We start from the raw sequence: 19,796 nt of genomic DNA on the forward strand, positions 1-19,796 counted from the left end.
TAATCTTTTATTTCTTTAGTTTTTGTCAAGTTTTAAAACAATTTTTATGGAATGATATTACATATACGATGCACTAGATCTTAACCCCTCTGGATTCATTATCAATCATGCTCGTATTTTCTTTGGTCCTCACTCTCATTCTTAATTTGCTCAATAATAACAATACACTGTCTGCATTATCAACCGTTTTGTGCCAACTTACTAGCTAGGTAAGTGTTTGGAGTAAGAAAAATTTTATAAGTTAAAAATCATGTTGAAAGAAGCTACATTTCGACAAAATGTTGAAAATCTGGAAAGAGTCTAAAAATAGGTTTAAACTTGAGAAGTATTAGAAAATTATCCAAGACCTTTTTGTTTCATATCAAAAGTACACATTTCGAGTTATTTTAGAGGTTTGTCACCTCGTTGATTTTCCTTTAAAACTACTCGAAAAACAGGACTGATAATAAAATATTCTAAGTCCACAAAACTGATGGCCTTTTCGAGGAGTTTACAAGTCCTTGACACCCAAAACTGCTCGAAAAACAGGAAGTGGTCAGAAAATATTCTAAGTCCATAAAATTTATGGCCTTTTCGAGGAGTTTTGAGGAGTTTCCAAGTTCCTAACACCCAAAACTGCTCGAAAAACAGGAAGTGGTCAGAAAATATTCTAAGTCTGCCAGCCTAGTTGAGTTCCAGAGTCTCTCCAGAATTGCTCGAAAAATAGAAATGAGTAAAGAAAATATTCTAAGTCCACAAGACCAAGATAAGCTCTCAAAACTTTAGAATTGCTCAAAAAACATAAATGAGCAAAGAAAATATTAATTTCACAAGATCAAGACAAGCTCTCAAAACTCCAGAATTAGTTGAAAAGAGAAGTTAAGGAAAAATTATTCTAAGGCCATAACACTAAATGAGCCTCCTAAATTTCTCCCAGAAACACTCGAAAGATAGAAAAAAAGAAAAGTCTTGATAGGTCAAGTCATTGCAAAATCCAAAAATAGTTACTAACAGTCATCAACATTCACCACTACGCAAAGGAGATCGTGGGCGATAGCGGTTACGAAAGAAGCTTCAACCAACAACACGATCACAAACAATTGTGGATAATGGGCATCAACAGTTGAAGGTAGTTACTAAGAAGTGCCCGCAAAAGGAGGAGAACGGTGGTGGTCTTACTGCCTATAAATACTCCAAAGTGTCATTTTACAGAGGATGACTTTTTGCACCCTGACATCGCACCTAAAATTCTCTGCACGCTGAAACCCTGCACCGCGGCTGACACCAACTACAAGGAGACTCACAGTGGCCGTTGTCCACTATTGTGAGAAGTCGTACGTTCACGCATCTTTACATTCCTGCACATTTATCTTTCTGCAGTTTATTTTCAGCTTCTTTGTTGGCTTTTGTTCATCTTTCTACAAATTGCTTTCTATTTAATACATTTATGTAAAAAATTTCTATGTTGTGATTCAGTTTTACACGTTTTATATTCACTATTCTTGCTAAATTGTTTAATTTGCGATATATATTTTACTGTTATGTTAACAACATACTTAAAATAACCCAAAGAGGACCTAATCTAGTTTTTAGATTAATTTTTAGATTATTTATTTACAAACTGTCATTTTTTACTGTAAATTGTAAGCCTTTGATTTGTTCACTGATCTAAATTACTCACAAACGTCATAATTATGAAGAAACAAGCGGGCAATATACACATATTTTGTTCCTAAGCTGTATTGATGAAGATAGTCTCTACACGAACAATCAAGGGTGGGGCAGCTTGTTGGTTCAAAACAAAAAGATGGTGAGGATGTTTGTAAAAAAACTTCCATACACAAGTCACTATTTAACCTAGCTGAATGATAATATTTAAGACAAATCATATATTTAGTATATCATTAAGAGTTTGATTTTATTGCATTGTCAATGTAAATATTTTAATACTTTCAATCAATCAAAATATATCATGAATATATTTTTATATTAATTATGATAAAAATTAATGACTTTTGCTTGTATAAAAATATAAAGTTAAATAATAATATTAAAAAAATGAAACATAATAAAGATAAGTTCTGATTCATGATCTTATGGGTGGAGGGGCTCTAGACCGTATGGATTTACATGGGTCAAAATAAGGCATTTGATTGAACTCATTAAAGGGAAGGAACACTTGTAGAAGCTCGGAATCATTGTGATGCCACATACTAATGCTTTTGGCAACTTTAATCTCAAGGTGTTGGGGACAACAATAATTTTTTATCTTTTTTTCTGTTATGATGTCTTTTTCTTTGGATCCAATGAGGCAACACTGAAACCAAAGACGCCCCTCCCCCAACCATAAAATGTGAACTTACGAAGCATTGTGGGGTTAGAGTCGTCGCACATTGCGCTTACAAGCCCAATGCCAAAACCCAGTCCGGTCCCATAGTCTGTTAACTAACACTTTTTAGGTTGCCCTTGTAATGTTTGTCTAATAATTCTTGCTTCTTTAGCAAGTCAAGAGTTTGCATTTAAATGACAGTAATTGAATTATTGACAATTTAACTTTTTCAAAATCTTAATTAACATATATAAAGACACACATATAAATTAATTTGAATTATTTATATTAAAAAGTGTGAGAATTAATATTTAACATGCCAATAATACTTTTGCATAATGATTGGATCAAAATATTTTATTGATTCCGCAATCACTCTCAAAAAGTAAAGCAAATGAAGAGAAAAGTAAAAGGATAAAGGTGTGGAGGCATGCACCAGCTGCCGAGTTTGTTGTTTGCCTTTTTGACTTGTCTGCGTTCGATTCAAATGTTTATCGAATAATACCTCTATGCTCCCAATCTCTTAATAGTTTCTTGTTCTTCCAACATTACGCACGTAGACACTAATGTAAAACTACTAAGGTCAACAATTCTCATAAGCCATAGATTCTTGGACATCAACTTCATCGTACTTTGTTTGTGGCAGTAAGAGTTGAGTAAATAATATAAATTAGCAATTTGCATACACACAATTATTGCATGTCTTTGACTGTCAATGACTTTGTGGAGAGGCATGAGGCAACCTCAAGCAAAATCGCGTCTGTCCCAATAAATTTTAAAATCATGTTTTGCTTTGTGGGACTCTCAGCTATTCATTACGGTCAAGACTATGTAGAGTGTACCCTTTTGTCACAAATAATTAAATTTATAATATACGCCAAATCAAAATTTATAGTTGCTGCAACTTTTTGGTTGCAAAATTTATAAGCTTGGAAGTGAAAAAGCAAAGTAAATAAAAAAAGCTCTAAAAGTCTTCTACATAGCTAAATTTGTGTCGTGACGCAGAGATGGACAAACCCCTGCTACGAGTGATGACTAGTACCTCCCAAAAACAAAAACAAATGAGTACCTCAACTAGACAAGAACGCAACACAAGAAAACAAAACTGATGAGATTTTGGCTCTCGATCTATGAGTATAATTAAGTCACTAATGCATTCAAAATTAAAAGATTATTTTGCTTCGAGACATGGATTCAATTATTAATCTTTTAGTCACCATCCTATGTTTTAATCAACTGTAGCGAACGGTGCTAAAAACAATGAATTTTGTCCAATTCTTTAAAGATGCCTAAAATATGATTGTTGATAGAGCTGACGTATAAACAACGAAAACACGCTCAACCGTACAACAAAATAATTAAGGAAGAGTAACAACACGTTAGGACATAACCTTTGCAGCATGGAAACACATTCGTAGTAGCCAATTTTTTAACTTATATTTTGGAGTGATGTAACTTTCACTAGTATAATTAATACTCAATTATGTTGGGTCAATTAATTTGGATGAAAGATAATTAAAGTCGTATAATTCATCTTATTTCTTGAACGATCTAGAGTACATAATGCATTAAATAAATGAACATAGCATATACAGTAAGCTGAATATAGACATAAATATTAAAGTAAATAATTTTTTTTTAAGGTTGGAATGAATGGAAATGTGCCGCCAATATAGACATAAGATTAATCATGTGGGAACAATTGTCGTTGTTTATTAATTAGGTACATTTAATTTGAAGTTCGAACTTTGGTGTTTTCTATGAGGATAAAAATAGATAGAATAAATCATGTATCACACAAATTGAGTTGCAATGAATAAAACAATAACAAATAAATCTTCACGAGCGACAAAAGATTGTATAATTTTGTTTACTAAAATAGACAATAAGTGAATAATATTACTTAACCATAACTCAATATCATGTTACAAAAATAAAGCGAAGTTATGAACTGCAGCTCTTGCTATTTCTGGGTTTTAACCCTGAATCCAATGAATGGAATGATCTTAAAATTTACTGAGCAGAGGAAGAAGCAGGTCCAGTGTGACATGTAAAAGGCCTCACAACATATGGAGTAGACACGTGTTGCGTAGCATGGAAAGAGTATCACACTCATACTATACTACTAGTTGCCCGCGCAGAGGTTGAGTCTCCGGTGTCAGTGTATCGGTATTTGAAAGTTCAAAAAATGAACACACCATCCATTCCATTCCATCCCATCACACCTCACTCTCTCTCTTCACGTTTCACCCCACAGTTTCAGTTTTACACTACAGACTAAAATCAAGATCTGCATTTTCTCTTCTTTCAACTGTTCCTTTGCCTTCATTCCTTTTTTTTATTCTAATTTCAGTTTTCTGAGCAATGCATCCAAGCCCTAGGGTTTCGTGGCTCACTCTTCTTCCTTGAACCTTCCCGATATTCTCTTCACCTGCTTTCGTCTTCTTCTGTTCTTCTTCTTCAACTTCATTTCAACTACATTTCTTACTACTTTACCTCTCCAGCTTTGGACCCTGTGCTTTCAAATGCTGAGACCCAAAGGTCGTGGATTAAATCCGTTCTGTACTCTCACTTTTTTTTTCCTATGATGCGCTTTTAACTGCTTTCTAGCTAAGCTTTTGCTTAGTGCTATAGGTATAATGTTGTTTCATTTTCATCATGAATTTCTTAGGTTATGATGTCTTGTGATTTACGCTGCTTCGCCTTTGATCATTTTCCGAAGCTTTTTCTTCGTTGTCTTTATCTCATGCGTCATTGAGCATGAGGTTCTTCTTCTCATACTCTTCCAACTACTGCTTTTATCGTAGATTGTGACTGTGAGAAGCAGTGTGACGTGTTTATGTAATTTCAAACAATTTTGGTTTTCACTTCTTAATTAAACCCGTAATCATACCCGCTCTTGAATCTTTCGTCCTAATTTTGTTGTGGATTTTTTTTTTCAGGCAGCAAGCAGGTTCATAGACATAGAAAACTTCAGAGTTTTCCTTCTGATTCTGGTTCTTGCGGTGGTGGAGTTGCACATGAAGATTCGGTGGGTTTTTTTTTTTCCTTTTATGTCTCTGAGCACTTGGTCATGATTTACTTAGCTGCATTTCAGAATCAGGAATCAAATTTCCCTAATTGAATATATATTATTATAATCACGTTAGCATATTGAATTACCTGTACCGTACGTTATATATATGTAATTGTCTATTGTCTAATAAAGAAGAAACAGAGAAAGTGACAGTTATGGGCAAATGCGCTGATTTTTTCAGAACTCATTTCAATTGGGATGGAGATCTTCGAAACAACCGTTTGGAACTCCAGTGAAGAAGTTATTAGCTGAAGAGATGTCCCGAGAAACTGAATCCAAAAGAAGACCTCCTGGTGTCATTGCCAGATTAATGGGTCTTGACGGGCTTCCGTTGCAGTTGCCTGCTATTAAGCATCATAAGGTTTTGTCTGAAAACAATCTAAAAAGGACAACACTGGTGGGGAAAACTCGAAGTAGTGGTACAATATATGGCAGTCGATCATCTAGGAGAAGCTCAAAGAATCAGCAGGAGTTTAAGGATGTCTTTGAGGTCTCAGAGATCCCAAACGTAGAGAGCTGTAGGTATTCGTCACAAGGGTCTGTGCACTTAAAGATCACTGACGATGAAATGTTATTCATTGAACAGAGGTTCATGGATGCCAAGCGCCTTGCAACTTATCAGGATTTACAGTCTTCGCAGGATTCCCATGATACACTTGAGATTCTTGACTCTAACAATGATCATCTGCAAAAATACTTTAAGCGGCCAGATTCTTTGTTTGAAAAGCATTTAGATGATCTGCAAGCTGCCCCTTTACAACCACACTCTGGTCATGTTGAAGCTATGAAATCTTTAGATATAGAGAAATGTGAACATGGTGGCTTCAGCTGGAAGTTGGATAGAGAGACAACAGGGTTGAATTACAATAGATCTCACCATAAGCATCATGATGGGTATTCTTGCCGGTCTGCCAGAAGACATGCAATGCATAGTTCACCAAAATCATCAAAACTTCAGTTTAATGGAAGAGACAAACCTGATGCAGTTCCAACAAAGATTGTAGTATTAAAACCTAATCTTGGAAAAATGCAGAATGCTGCCAAAATTGATTCATCACCTTGTTCTTCACATACTTTTCTGTTAGGGTGTGGAAAGAATGTTGAATTTTCTGATGTCAGATTTAGTAGGGACATTGAACTGAATCAAAAGCAAAAATTGCCTGATACTGCCTGGCATTCAAGGCAAAATTCTTTGGAATCTAGAGAAATTGCAAAGGAGATCACTAGCCAAATGAAAAATAACTTGAATAATGGCTCCATGATATTTTCATCTTCTAGATTTGAAGGATATACTTGGGATGATAGCTCCTGTAGTTTTTCTGGGAACGAATCTCCTGAGGAATCAGAGATAAGTCCTGCAACTTTGGGAAAGTCATTTGACATGAGTAATCTACCACCATCCCATTTTAGTGAATCATCTGTGAGTAGAGAGGCAAAGAAGAGATTATCAGAGAGGTGGAAAATGACGCTCAAGTCTCAACAGAGCCAATCCATCTCCAGGAGCAGTACGTTGGCTGAAATGCTTGCTGTCCCTGACAAGGAAATGAAAAGAACTAATTATGACAGCATTTCTTGTGGGGAAGGTTTACGAGATAAACTTGCTAGAAATGGTAAACCTTCTGGGTGGGTTGAACCATTGGGTATCAGCAGTAGGGATGGTTGGAAGGATGGGTGTATTGGAAGTTTGCCAAGGTCTAAGTCTCTTCCTGCTTCATCTACTACCTTTGGAAGTCCCAGAACAATCTTGCGCCATGAAGCACTTCGTGATGATCGATTTATGATGCCAAAGGAAACCTTTAAACGGGAAAGGAAAAAAGCAGTGAAATGTCTTGATCAAAGACAGCGTATGAATACCAGAAGCTCAAAATCTGGTCACAAGAAGTCTTGGTCTTCTCATTCCTCAAACATAGGAGAGGATGAATCTTCCCCAGACTTAAATACAATTCAACATAAAATGAAGATTTATCTTGAAGAGGATTTATCCAAGCAAGAAGTGCTGGCTGCTGAGATCCTTAGAGATTCAAGTACTGAAGATGTTATGGATGTGGCAAATGAAATAGCAGATGGGTTATCTGACTCTTCTAAAAAGGTGCTTCTTGATCTTGAATTATTTTATTTTAATCTAAGGTGACAAGGATGGTGTAATATGTGACAACTTTGTGCTAGCTATTTTACATTAATATATGAAACCTTGTCATTTGGTTAATACTTCACTGTGTATTTGTGAAAAGAATTTCTTTCATTATCACTTTTCCCTCATTTCTTCCATCCGCCATTCAAATAGAATCAATTTACTTAGAAAATGTTAATGTTTGTGTGATTGTTAAGATGCCAATGCTGTAGTAGTCTAGTAGGCTCATTTCCAAGACACTGTGTTACGTGAAAAGATTTTTTTTTTTTTTTTTTGGTCTCAACAAGTCCAATTTCACTGGCCTGTATTGGTAAACAAACTTTGAAAGTCAACTGAGTATTTTTATTCTTCCTACTTGACGTGTTGAAATATTTCAGGAGCTATCAGTTGGGTCTTCCAGTAGAAATTCATTCCCTGTTCAACCACCTGTACCTGGTCTTGAATCTTCATGCTGTAAAGATGTGGATCAACCCAGTCCAGTCTCAGTCCTAGAACCTTCTTTTACTGATGATTCATCACCTTATTCGGAATGTTTTGAAAGTCTCAATGTTGACATCCAAGGTAACTGCATCAGACGTTTATTTGGATTACTCTATAATGTAATGCTTAGTCTTCATTCTCTTTCCTTTGTCTAGTTCCTGATTTATTTCCTTTTAGTTCCTGCATCCTAGTTGTCTGGTGTTTGCTCACTTTTTCCATGAACTACCAGAAGGAGAAATGCTACCAATACACTATTTCAAACACATTCTTTACTGTTAACTAAAAATTATTGTAAATTACAAAAATCATGTTTCACTCTTAATTTTAATGAGACTCGCCTATGCTTTTGTAGTTTTTAGTTGACGATGTGTTAAAAAATGCGTTTTTACACTCCTCATGACAGAAATAGTTAACTATGATGGTGCAGTAGTATATTCACTTCATCTGTAATGTATTCAAGAAGAAAATAGGATTAGCGCATAATAACTTACAGTTACATGATAGGCTGAACGACTAACTGAAAAGCTGTATTTTGTGTTCTGCCTTTGTGATTTGCATTTGCACTTGACAGTAATATTTTTTTATCTATTTAGATTTTGTAGAATGGAGAAAGTGGAGACCAAATGCAGTTCCCTGCATATCCTAATTGCATATTAGTTTAAGTGAATTTACTATTTAACATGGTGTGTTCAATAAAAATAAATAAGAATGATATTGTGCGATTATTTATTTTTCTTGGATGATGGTATTGACATCCTTTTAGCTTCTAATGAATTTATCATTTAATGAATTAAAATTGGATTTGATGGTTTACCGATATTCCTAATGCCTTCTGACTTGATAGCTGCAGTTAAATAATAGATCTTCAATGAGACTTCAACCTTTTGTCAATTACAATGTTAAACTTGAGAAATGATTGATTGGCGTCCTTTCCAACATATATCTCTGAAACTTTTTCCTTTTTTCTGATTCCTTGATTTTATGTACATTTCTTGTATTTAGGGCTTCGAATGCAACTCCAGTTGCTGAAGTTGGAATCTGAAGAATATGTGGAAGGATCCGTGCTTACTCCAAGTGATGAAGATGGAGGAGAAGCATCTAATGGAATTTCAGAAGACAACGGATTAGGTAAAACTGAAGATAGCTGGGAGTCTTCCTACATGATTGACGTCTTGTCTGAATCTGGTATAGATAGAGCTCAGCCTGGTGCTTTTTTGGAACTTTGGCATTCTCCGGAATGCCCTGTTAGTCTTTCAGTGTTTGATGAACTTGAAAAGAGGTACTCTGATTGCACTACATGTCCAAGTTCCGAAAGGAGATTGCTTTTTGACCGTATAAATTCAGGAATTATCAATATATACGAGCAATTCATGAGTGCACAGCCATGGGTAGGCCCTACTACAGCGACAAATATTTGTACTAAATTGATTAAAAACGGGCTCCAAGACTCTCTGTACAAAATGCTGGGGTGCCAAGGAAAATTAAAGGATACCGCACTGGGGAAGGTGCTGGTAAGCGAATTGCAGTGGTTGAACTTAAGAGATGACGTTGATGTAATAGCTAGGGAAGTTGAGAGATTGTTGCTAGATGATCTAGTGACAGAGATAGCCAGTACATAGACATTTTGCCCCTGACCATATTTGTTCTAGGACTATGCCTAAAACATTAATCAAGTAGTAAAATAGCAATTTCACAAGACGAAATAAAGGATCATTCACTTTTGCTTCCGACAAAAAATGTGCATGCGAATCATCCGACAGAAAATGGAGGAAAGCTTGCTATGGTGGCTTTCAAGGTTGCATTTTGTACTGTGAAATACTGTTCACACTGAAACATTGGGGGTAAAGGTTTAGGGTTTAGGAACATAAATGGGAGTTTATTCGCCAGCTGTTTTTACCTTTGAATTCCCAATCATATGCCAAATGAAAATGAAACGATTCACATCCGAATGAGAACAATTATAGTGCAAACATTAAATCAACAAGTCTTACTTCCACGATCTAAATTTAGTTTCAGTATTTGAAACTTCAAATATAATTGATACGTAACAAGAAAGGGATTGATTCTCTTCAAAACGATCAATGGCATTGTCTCGACAGTCTGCTGCTAGCCTATCTTTGTGGTAACCGAAAGGTATTTTTTGAAGGCTGATGGTCAAGCAACTTTTTTTTTGGTCTATGCGCCACTCACCCTTCGGCTTGCCAACATTCCAACTTCAAGTATTCGTTCTATTTGTTGACCAGGAAAAAAAGTATTCATTTTGTTTTGCTTCGTAGCTTGTTACTACGCTCACTTAGAAAACCTAACTCTGCCTTGGATCTCCGTGATGTTTCTTTGTTGCAACTAAGCTGATGACTGATACACATCGTTTTTTATCAGGGGAAATTTTATACATCTAATCTCTATTGTTTAGTTATTCATGAACCAATTGGTAAATAAAACAAATGCTATACCTTTTTAACGGGCCAAAACTGAGTTCAATTCAACGTAAAAGCGTTAGATAGGGTCTTGGTGAACGGGAGCATTGTCAGAATAATATAGCCCCTCAAGCCCATTTCATTATGAGACGTTGCTGAGAGCCTCCGCTCATTATTGACCAAAAATATTAAAAAGAGCTTCCGTTCATTATAAGACAAAAAAAAAAAAAAAAAAAAGAAAGCCTCCGCACATTCTAGAACACTGAAACAGAAATATTTAGAACTTCTCTGGCCATTATAAATTCAAAGCATTGCAACACCTTCGTCAGTATACTACCGTCACTAATTAGGGTTTTGAGCTCTCTCTCAAGAAAGCTGCGCGATCTGTGCCATTTTACTTATTTTCTTTTATGTAAAGTGTGCGCTTCTTGTTTTCCCGTCCGTCCTCTACGTATTCCCCTCTTTGGTTTGGCAAATGATGATAAGAATCTTATCCTACACACCGAAGTTACTGTGTGGATTTCAAACTCCGCTTATTATCTGATGCCCTATTCTTTGTAAATTGCAACATGTTTCATCGTTTTCGTAGATTAGGCTATTTATTTTTCTTCAGATAAATGATTTGATATGCGATTTTCTTCTGCTTTAGATAAACGGATTCTGTCCTTCTGTTTTTGGTTTTGATGTGTATGTATTCTGCTATGATGAGTTGCAAAATACGTCTGCAAATACGAGATTTCTCGATGAGTCTGTATGCTCTCTCTGAGCGGAATGCATCTTGTTTACACTATTTTCGTTTGATCCTCACTTGATAGTGAGTATTGCTTGATCACAGTTAAAGATTATAGGGGTTTTTATAAATTTGAAGAAGAGGAAGAACCATGTCTATAAACTTAATGCTGTGAGTTGAATGAGACCTAGAGATAGGCAAATATGATTCATGAAAATTATATCTAGACTTAGAATGCGATTAGGTGTTTGATAGATGACATATGATCTTAACAAAGCTTAATTGAATTTGTACAGGCATATTGGCGTTTACGCGGTATTTTGTTAACATATAGATGAATTAAGTCGAACATTCTATTAATTCTTATATTGCTTTTACATTGTTTTAGTATCCATGTGTTTAGGACAATCTTTTATTTTACTCTTTTACATGGTTATCTAGTATTAGTTGACAATTTCCTATATGTATATTAAGGAAAATAGAAGACTATGACGATAGTGTAGCTTTCAACAATTTCGTGATATATTGCTATCTGAATGACCATCGAAAACAAAAACAGAAAATAGATCTAGACATTTTGGCTCATATATATTAACAAGGATTGATTTTGGTTTTATCTTAATACAGCACAATTTTTAAGGATGTTAGAAAATTGAAGAATATTATAAATTTTAGAAATTAATTTTTGAATTGAAAATGAGCAAATGATTGTGAGCAAGAAATAAGTTAGGTTATTTAATTATAAGAATATTTCTATTTTATTTTCTAAAAATGATTTTTTAAAATAAACAAATATTTAATTTAGTACTTAAAAATATAAGCTTTAATTTGAAAAAAATAAATTTGAAAAATATCTTCAATGCAAATTTTGAAAAATTTGTATGAAGAAAAAACATGACAAGGGTAGAACAATACATTGAATTGGCCTTAGGCATCAAATAGCCCTCCCTAATTATTTTAATAAATTACAAGAACTCAAAAAAGCTAGCCTTCATGCCATCCTCAATTTGTATTTATGTTGTAAAAGAATTTCAAAATGCTTAGTTTAAAGACGATCCATCATGTAGCTGAAGGAGAGAAAAAGCCAAGCTGGTACGTGCGTTCTCTTTCCCACATCATAGGCACCTTGGGAGCTAAGGATTCTCCGATATTTGAATCTTTGCCACCACCGTAACGAGTTTTTGGGTTCTTCTTTTCTTTTTTTCCAACTAATATCGTCCACCCACTTAGTGCATGGTTGTCGCGTTGCAATAGTATATAGTAAATATCGTTCATAATGTAAATGAGATTTATATATTTTAATTAAAATTGCTGTCAGTAGGAGTGGTAAATACTGAACAGGTAGTCAAAATCATTACGTAAATTATTTTTTATATTCTTCTAGTAAACAATTTTAAAATTTATATTTTTTCATGCAAAAGAAATCCACTTCCTTTTTTTATTCTTGATTTTTGGCGAAATATATGCTCAATCTATATATGCTGTAGCCACCAACACTTTAGTCTTTGGCTGAATGTGGATTGGGGATTTGATGCGAACTGGACGTGTAATATCTTAACGGGACCATCTACTTACAGGAAAGAATCCAGATCCGGCCGAATGCTTAATATCGGTAAAAAGATGGGTCTGTCATAAAGGAAACCTCAGGAAGTATCCCTCCAAGGAACAAAAAAATAAAAAAATTATTGCGTGGTTGATTTATTAATCGTTGCACATTCCTTGACATTTGGTGCTAAAATACGGGTATAAAAGTGCTAAATTCTTTTTCAATAATATTACAAAGCTAGGTACTTTAAAGATGAAAGTGCTAGAGGTCATATTGATATCCACATCCCTTATGAAAATGACAAGATTTAGCTTGATGACCTGCATATAAATCTTACGTATGGGGAAGAGATATATAAATAGTTTATTGCTCTAGGGATGATTAAGATTTCCCAAACGCATCTCTGCGGATTGGAGGTGAAAAGTTACTCATCTTCAAGAGAAAATAAAAAAATAAATATATCAACGGAAAGCACAAAGCAAGGCAGTATAGTGGCAAAACCATGGGGAAATAAATAAACAAGAGAACGGACATTTGCTGAACAAATTTCAAAGTATGATAGAAATTTTCTTTATCTTATGGAGCAAGTCACAGTTTACCTACAAGCACCAAATGATTGAATCTAACTAGTGTGGCAATTTTATGCTTATCAATGATTTATAATCGTGCTTTTTGCCACGAATCTCATCAATGTTACAAGTTACTACACTATTGTTATTATGAAAAATACATCTCTAAAATAGAGCCATTAATTTGACGTACCAGCTCATTGATTAATGATTTTTAACTCATAATCGTGGCATTATATCATTGACACAACAAAGTTTAAACATTTTTTGCTATAAAATTGTGACCCTTGCTAAAATCTAGTCTTGTTAAATTTTTTTCAGCTGGTTTATAAAAGGATCGGGTCTTATGCAGCTTTACAAAAAGTAAATTTTCTCGAGAGAAATTAGACCAATCCTTATACAAAAATAAGATTCCTTCTAAATAAACTCTTAATATCTCTTCAAAGCCACCGCTGCACTTGCTAACATTTGTATTTACAGTAAATAAATTACTACCCAATACAAGAGCTCAAACCTTGAAGTTATCATTAGAGTATTAGTCTCTCAGTTATGTCCGTGGAAATATCTGGGTAAAGAAAAAAACAAAACAAGTACATGTACCATAAAACAACACCAATGGTAGCTCTACTCTTCAATTAGATCAAATTTGTTTTCTTTGTTTCTGTGGTACCGGATCCAACTGCTGAAGCAGGTTCTGGCCAAAATTGTGCAGTCTTAACCTTCGATATGCTTGCCAATACGCTCAGAGGAGTCACGTCACCAACAACTGTAACCTTCTTTGCCGCAAAGTCTATGTTGAAGGACGTAACTCCTGTCCATATAATTAATTAGCAATACAGGAAATGGCTTCAATGTTAAACGTAAACTGGAAATAAAATAAAATAGAAGGGGTCCATAACCAATGTCTTGTATGCTAAATATTCTTCAACACCATTCTATTTGTGGTTTGAAATAGAAGTTTTTACTATAGTGACTTGCATACCTTGCATTCTAGAGAGATGTTTCCTCACTTTCCCTTCACAACCTTTACAGTGCAGAGAAACCCTCAATACTACAACCTGCAACAAAATTCATTCAAATCACACTCAACAGCGTTTGCGTTCATAATATGCAAATATTGTTAAATGTTAAAGTTGTGCATTTTCTTAATCATTCCACATACACATGCTGCCAATACAAACTTGCTTATTCCTGTTCCAGAGTTATACTTATACCAAAAATAAATAAATAAAAGAAGAAAACTTGCTTATATACACCTGGTTTAAGATTGAAGAATCCTAATTAAGTGAGAGGCACGGAGAGATAGGAAACTAACCTGGTCTGAGGAAGCAGTTTTTGGAAGAGAGGAGCTCGAGGGTTTACATGAATGGTCGGCTTCTTCTTGATGAAGGACTTGAGCTTTTTTGTTATCATGTTTGGCTAAAGCCAAAACAGGATCATAATCTGATACAGCATCCAAGGAAGGCGTTTCACCAAGCAAATATCTTGTTGAACCAGGAGGAGTGAATAAATCAGAAGGTGGATTAACCCAACTCCTCTTCAGAATGCTATCAATTGGTTTTGAAGAGTAATTGTTGGTAATATGTTCAGTCAACTTTTGTGCTGTGCTTTTCTTCTTCTGATCATGACCCTTTGTTGTATTTTTCTTTTTCTGCCCACTTGGCTTTGAAGTGGATTTCTTCTTGGCCTTTTGGAGATCATGTAAAGGTTTGGGGTCTATGGGTGGCTGAGGAGAAGAACTAGAGGCAGTGAGGTCTCTCAAAGGGGTTCTTCTTGGATCAGTGATTATGGGGTTGTGGCGATCAATGGCTCTCCCCCCAAATTGAGTGGTGTTGGAAGAAGAAGAGGGTTGATCCATGCTTAGACATATGGCTGTTGAGGCCTGTGATGCACAGAAGATATCTATGCCTTTCATTTCTAGATGATGAAGACTAAGAAGCACTTGTGGTTTTGAGAATCTTAATTGTAGCAGAAAGAAAGAGATAAAGAAGTTGAACAAGAAGGAAGGTTGGTAATGACTGCTTTTAAGCTTCAATTGGGAGTGAGGTTGAGATAGATAGATAGAGAGATAGGAATAGAAAATGGAAATTTCAAAATTCAATCAGTTTCTTGTTTAATATGTGGAAACAAAAGTAATTTGAGTGGGAAGGAAATGTTTAAACTTTCCCAAGACTAGCAAGAGTTTGGATCTTTGTTATAATAGTTTACCAACAAAGCCAATTGCTAGTACACCAATGTTACCGTGGGGACCTCAACCATAAATAACTTTCTTGAAACAAGATTTACATATCAAGGGTGTTACACATGAGTTATTCATAACCGCATGGCATGTTGCACGTGCATTAAGGTCACACAATAAAAAAATTCATCAATACAAAGGTTGTAACCAAAGGAAGAATGTATTGAATGGTATTATCCTTACTTATGTTTTGCCATTCATTCTATTAGAAGGGCAATGGGAGAGAGTGGAAAGCGCATCAATTTTGTAGTAAGGCAGAGCAAATTAGAGTGATCTTTATGAGATGCAACCAACATTTCTATTGCTTTAAAGGATGACAATGATGTACAATAAGTGCACTGATTTTGCCTTAACTCCTTGCTTGTTTCCTGTTTGAAAGAAAAAAACTATCACACTCACTTGAAAGCACCTCAGGTGAACCTGTTCATTTTTCTTGGGTTCACTTAACAGCTTCTATGTATCTTGCAGTATTAAATATGTGAACCTGTTGCCTAATATTCAGACAACTCTAGTTCAAGTAGTTTGGATCCCATATTTTCTCTATAGCAAAAGTTATTTCACACCCATTTTTTTTAACATGAGATAGGTGGAGAAAAGAAATAAATAAAAAGAAAAAGTAAGAGATATAAAAAGTAAATATAAAAACATAATTGTTTCTGCATTATATTAGATTATTCTAGTTTAACATGTAGTTCCAAGTTATGAGTCTCAATGAATGTAATCATCTTAAATATTGTTTTTCATATGCAATAATATTAAATATGCATAGAGTGTTTTATTACTCAGTTATTTTAACAAATTTGAAAATAAAAATAATGTTACTCAGGACTATATACTCTATCAGATTTTAACAGTGGAAATAATAAAATCGATTAAAATAACATTGTATGTGCATACATTCCTAGACATGGTACTTTTCTATCTTTTTGCACGGGTGTCTAAATGTTTGTGATTATTATTGCCCTCACAATATGATGATAATAATAATATATGATAATTATTTCTTAGAGTAATCATTTGATGCGAGTGCAACATATGTATTCGGGTGCAGACATGTTTTGGAATGACGTGAAGTTGCAGCGACATGAATTCCCATTTTATGCGCTGGCTTGAATTGAAAGGATAAAAAAAATCGGAGGCACAAATAACTATAGCACTGTGAATTTGGGTAATTTTCTCTGTTGGATTGTTGTGTTGGGCATGGCCTACAGGTTCAGTACTATTTACCCACAACAACTTCTGGAACATTGAAAACATGGTCAGATGAAACAGAGCAGCCATTGAGTGCTTGCAGTAGTTTCATACTTTCATGTCATAACTTCATTTAGATGACTAATCGTAATTTATAAAGAAAATCAAAGTGTATGATACCAATTCACTGCAGAGTATACCCAAAAGACACCAAATTAAACATGTTTAGTGCCGTGCAATGATTGTTGATGCTCATAAGCAAAAAACATCATCAAGGAAAGTCACTGCCACTTTCAATTCGGTGAAATTCAATATATTATAACAATCACGATGGTCTTTCCTCAAAGAGGCTTAGTCAAAGTGAAACTCATTTTTTTCTTCTAAATTTATAATCTTTTCATGTTAGTGTTTGTTTGATATTGAACAAAATTAATTTTAAATATAAATCGTTTAATATTTTAAGATGTGTGTATAAATTAATATATTTACATATTTTTAATGTATATTTTCCATTGAAAAGTTCAAAAGTTGATTCTTCACTTTAAAACAGACAATTTGTTAGTTTGTGTAATTGAGGCAGTTAATTTAGATCTAACTAAGCTACTTTTAATTTATAAAATAAAATAATTTATTTTTCACATTAAATTTTATGGATAAAAAACTTACTCAAACTGATTAACATAATAACCTAATGATGTAGCAAACTAAAATCTTGTGTCTTCATAATCTGAAATATTGAGAAAGAAGAAGGAAAGTAGAAAGGAATAAAAGTGAGATAAAGGTGGAGTAGATGAGAATCAAAATGCAACATTATTAAGATTCTAATGGAACAAATTCTGCCAGTTAGTAAAACATTTCGAATTTTTCTTTCCTGCTTATGGATGAGACGCAAAGTCACTTTCTTTCTCTCTTTTTCATAAAATCCATGGCATCAGATGCTTCTATGGCTCTTTTAAACCTTACTTTCCTTGCCTTTCCCATTTTTGAACCATAGCCAATCTTCTACTCTTACCATTCAAAATTCTCTCTCTTTTTTCTCCCTTTATTCCTTTTTCCCCCTTTTTGATAAATTAGTTTTGAAATTTAGATGGTTGATACAGTATTAATCAAAAGATTACATTGAAATTGTTGTAAGGATTGAAACATAAATTTAAAATATATAAATTAATTTTTACTGAAATTCGTCGATGTTATTTTCATAATAAGGCAGCATATGTTCTACCTCATTTTATCAAAACATGAGATTGAATTCTTGTTGCCAAATTAATAATAGTATTCAAAATTAATTGTTAGTATCATTAAAAATTAAATTTTATAATTATTAGCATTATTAAAAAAATTGTTTAGATTTAAAAAGATTAAAGTGTAATTAATATTTATCTCTTAAATATCTGTGTGAATAGTTAACATGTTCACATATCTGTTAATATTACTGCAGGTAGTACTACTAAAATAAGTTTAAGAAGTAATTTAACTATTAAAATTTTAAAATCTCTTTTTTCATTTTTAAATGAAATCTTTATAAGAGATAGTTTAAATAATTTTTTATGTTACGTAATTGATTTTTTTTTCTTTTCTCTCTATTAATTTAAATATGTAGATCAAGATGTTGATTATGTTAATTATCGGAGTGTAGCTTATTGTATTCTACTTCTCATAAAGTTTAGCTGACTTGGTTCAGTGCAATATAAGTCAACCATACATCCAATTTATAATTTATCTTCAGATACTGCTATATTACAAATTACTTGATTCGTACACGTTAATGCGTAAATATTTTATTATTTTTATCATATTAATTACGAAAAAAATATTGATTATAATATTAATAAATTGATGTTATTTAAATTATAACATTTACAAAAATTATTACAATTTATTTAAGAAAAGACTTAATTGTTATTGAGTTCGCTAAGTGTTGATTCAATGCAAATGTTAACATCAATCCTAAGATGTTAACAAAAGTATTTATTTGATGGTAAATTTTAAATATTGACAATCTTAAAAATGTGTTTTAAATTTTAAAGAATTTTTTTAAATTTTTTAATAATAAAAAATATTTAATACTATAAAATTTGAAAGACTAACTTAGGAACTAAATTTTACTTTAATCTCTTAAACATGCTACGTGATTAAAATTAATCTTTTAAATTTATACATCAGTACAAAAAATTAAAAAAATAAGGTTTAAGTTATATATATATATATATATTGTGAAATGCAACGAAATGATACAACAGCTTGTACTCTATGGTTTTCGTTAATTCCAAACAGTTTTTAAAAAATTTAATATTTAACTAATATTATACCCGTTTCATAACATTTTGTGTGTAAATATTTTATATCATTATGCAAATCTCAGTTAAAAAAGGATATAATCAAAGCATTATCTATTCGGTTTAATGGTTTATAAAGCAAGTTTTTAAAATTAGATCAGCTATTAAATCCGTAAAGATACTAAATTACTATTTATTATTTAATCGTGGTGAAATTATGATTAGAGTGGGATTAATTAAATATACATAAAGCATCATTTGAAAAGGCCTAAGGTAAAAGCGTGCGAATATCAGTCTGCTTTGGACTGAGTTGCTTGAAAAAGGGGATGAGCATGCCACAGTCAAACTAATCAATCTCTTATTTACAAACATGACACTGTTTTGGGAAGCGAAGTATCAAATCAAATTATTTTCTTATAGTAATTATTATTTATGGATGAATATATCGTTATTTCTTAATCAAAAGTTGGCATGGATTAACATTTTCCATCAATATATTCGCCTTTTAGACCTTTTATCCAATCAAAAGAATGAAGAAAGCTAATCTTCAACACACCTTCATCCTTTATGTGTATGCTAGCATTTTCAGTCATGCGTGTGTGGGAGTGGGGTCATATTTACACTAAGTTAATGAACTATTTACTACCAACGACATAAAATTAAATCACTGTTCTGTTTGGTCGAAAAAACAAATATCAGTGTTTAACACAACAATTTAGTGCAGGGCCTTAATCAAGTAAGAAAGGGCTTTAACTAAGTTGGAAATGTTGCCTTCAATCCACCAAACACATTCGGATCTTAACCCATTCAACGCGCAAGAATGGGCTTTTGGG

The 19,796-nt window shown here is 33.4% G+C and overlaps 2 protein-coding genes and 1 non-coding gene across 3 annotated transcripts; 2 read left to right on the plus strand and 1 right to left on the minus strand.

The window, feature by feature from the left end:
• The first annotated feature begins 4,747 nt into the window (after positions 1-4,747).
• On the plus strand, positions 4,748-10,618 carry LOC113863200. Its single transcript, XM_027496691.1, has 5 exons — positions 4,748-4,849; positions 5,251-5,339; positions 5,566-7,473; positions 7,893-8,076; positions 8,998-10,618. The coding sequence occupies exons 1-5, from the start codon at positions 4,834-4,836 to the stop codon at positions 9,612-9,614; spliced, it is 2,814 nt and encodes a 937-aa protein (XP_027352492.1). The 5' UTR covers positions 4,748-4,833; the 3' UTR covers positions 9,615-10,618.
• A 261-nt stretch (positions 10,619-10,879) lies between these two features.
• On the plus strand, positions 10,880-10,963 carry LOC113864085. The gene has a single exon (XR_003504690.1). It is a non-coding gene; the product is annotated as a small nucleolar RNA R16 (small nucleolar RNA).
• Positions 10,964-13,710: 2,747 nt separating this feature from the next.
• Positions 13,711-15,747, minus strand: LOC113863152 (protein SODIUM POTASSIUM ROOT DEFECTIVE 2-like). The gene is made up of 3 exons (XM_027496610.1): positions 14,573-15,747; positions 14,240-14,315; positions 13,711-14,068 (listed from the first exon to the last, which is right to left on the minus strand). Exons 1-3 carry the CDS (start codon positions 15,170-15,172, stop codon positions 13,893-13,895), a joined length of 852 nt encoding a protein of 283 aa, XP_027352411.1. The 5' UTR covers positions 15,173-15,747; the 3' UTR covers positions 13,711-13,892.
• Between the last annotated feature and the right edge of the window lie 4,049 nt (positions 15,748-19,796).

The sequence above is a fragment of the Abrus precatorius genome, unplaced genomic scaffold (genome assembly GCF_003935025.1).
Source record: "Abrus precatorius isolate BTA unplaced genomic scaffold, Abrus_2018 Scaffold3, whole genome shotgun sequence".
NCBI classification, from domain to species: domain Eukaryota; kingdom Viridiplantae; phylum Streptophyta; class Magnoliopsida; order Fabales; family Fabaceae; genus Abrus; species Abrus precatorius.

Bases quoted from the DNA above. Each gene is read 5' to 3' on its own strand.
- LOC113863152 (XM_027496610.1), bottom strand. From the start codon at position 15,172: ATGAAAGGCATAGATATCTTCTGTGCATCACAGGCCTCAACAGCCATA. The intron at 14,316-14,572 runs GTTAGTTTCCTA...ATTTTGTTGCAG, and splicing joins AAACTGCTTCCTCAGACCAG to GTTGTAGTATTGAGGGTTTC. The intron at 14,069-14,239 runs GTATGCAAGTCA...TTATATGGACAG, and splicing joins ACATCTCTCTAGAATGCAAG to GAGTTACGTCCTTCAACATA.
- LOC113863200 (XM_027496691.1), top strand. The intron at 7,474-7,892 runs GTGCTTCTTGAT...GAAATATTTCAG, and splicing joins TATCTGACTCTTCTAAAAAG to GAGCTATCAGTTGGGTCTTC. The intron at 8,077-8,997 runs GTAACTGCATCA...TCTTGTATTTAG, and splicing joins TCTCAATGTTGACATCCAAG to GGCTTCGAATGCAACTCCAG.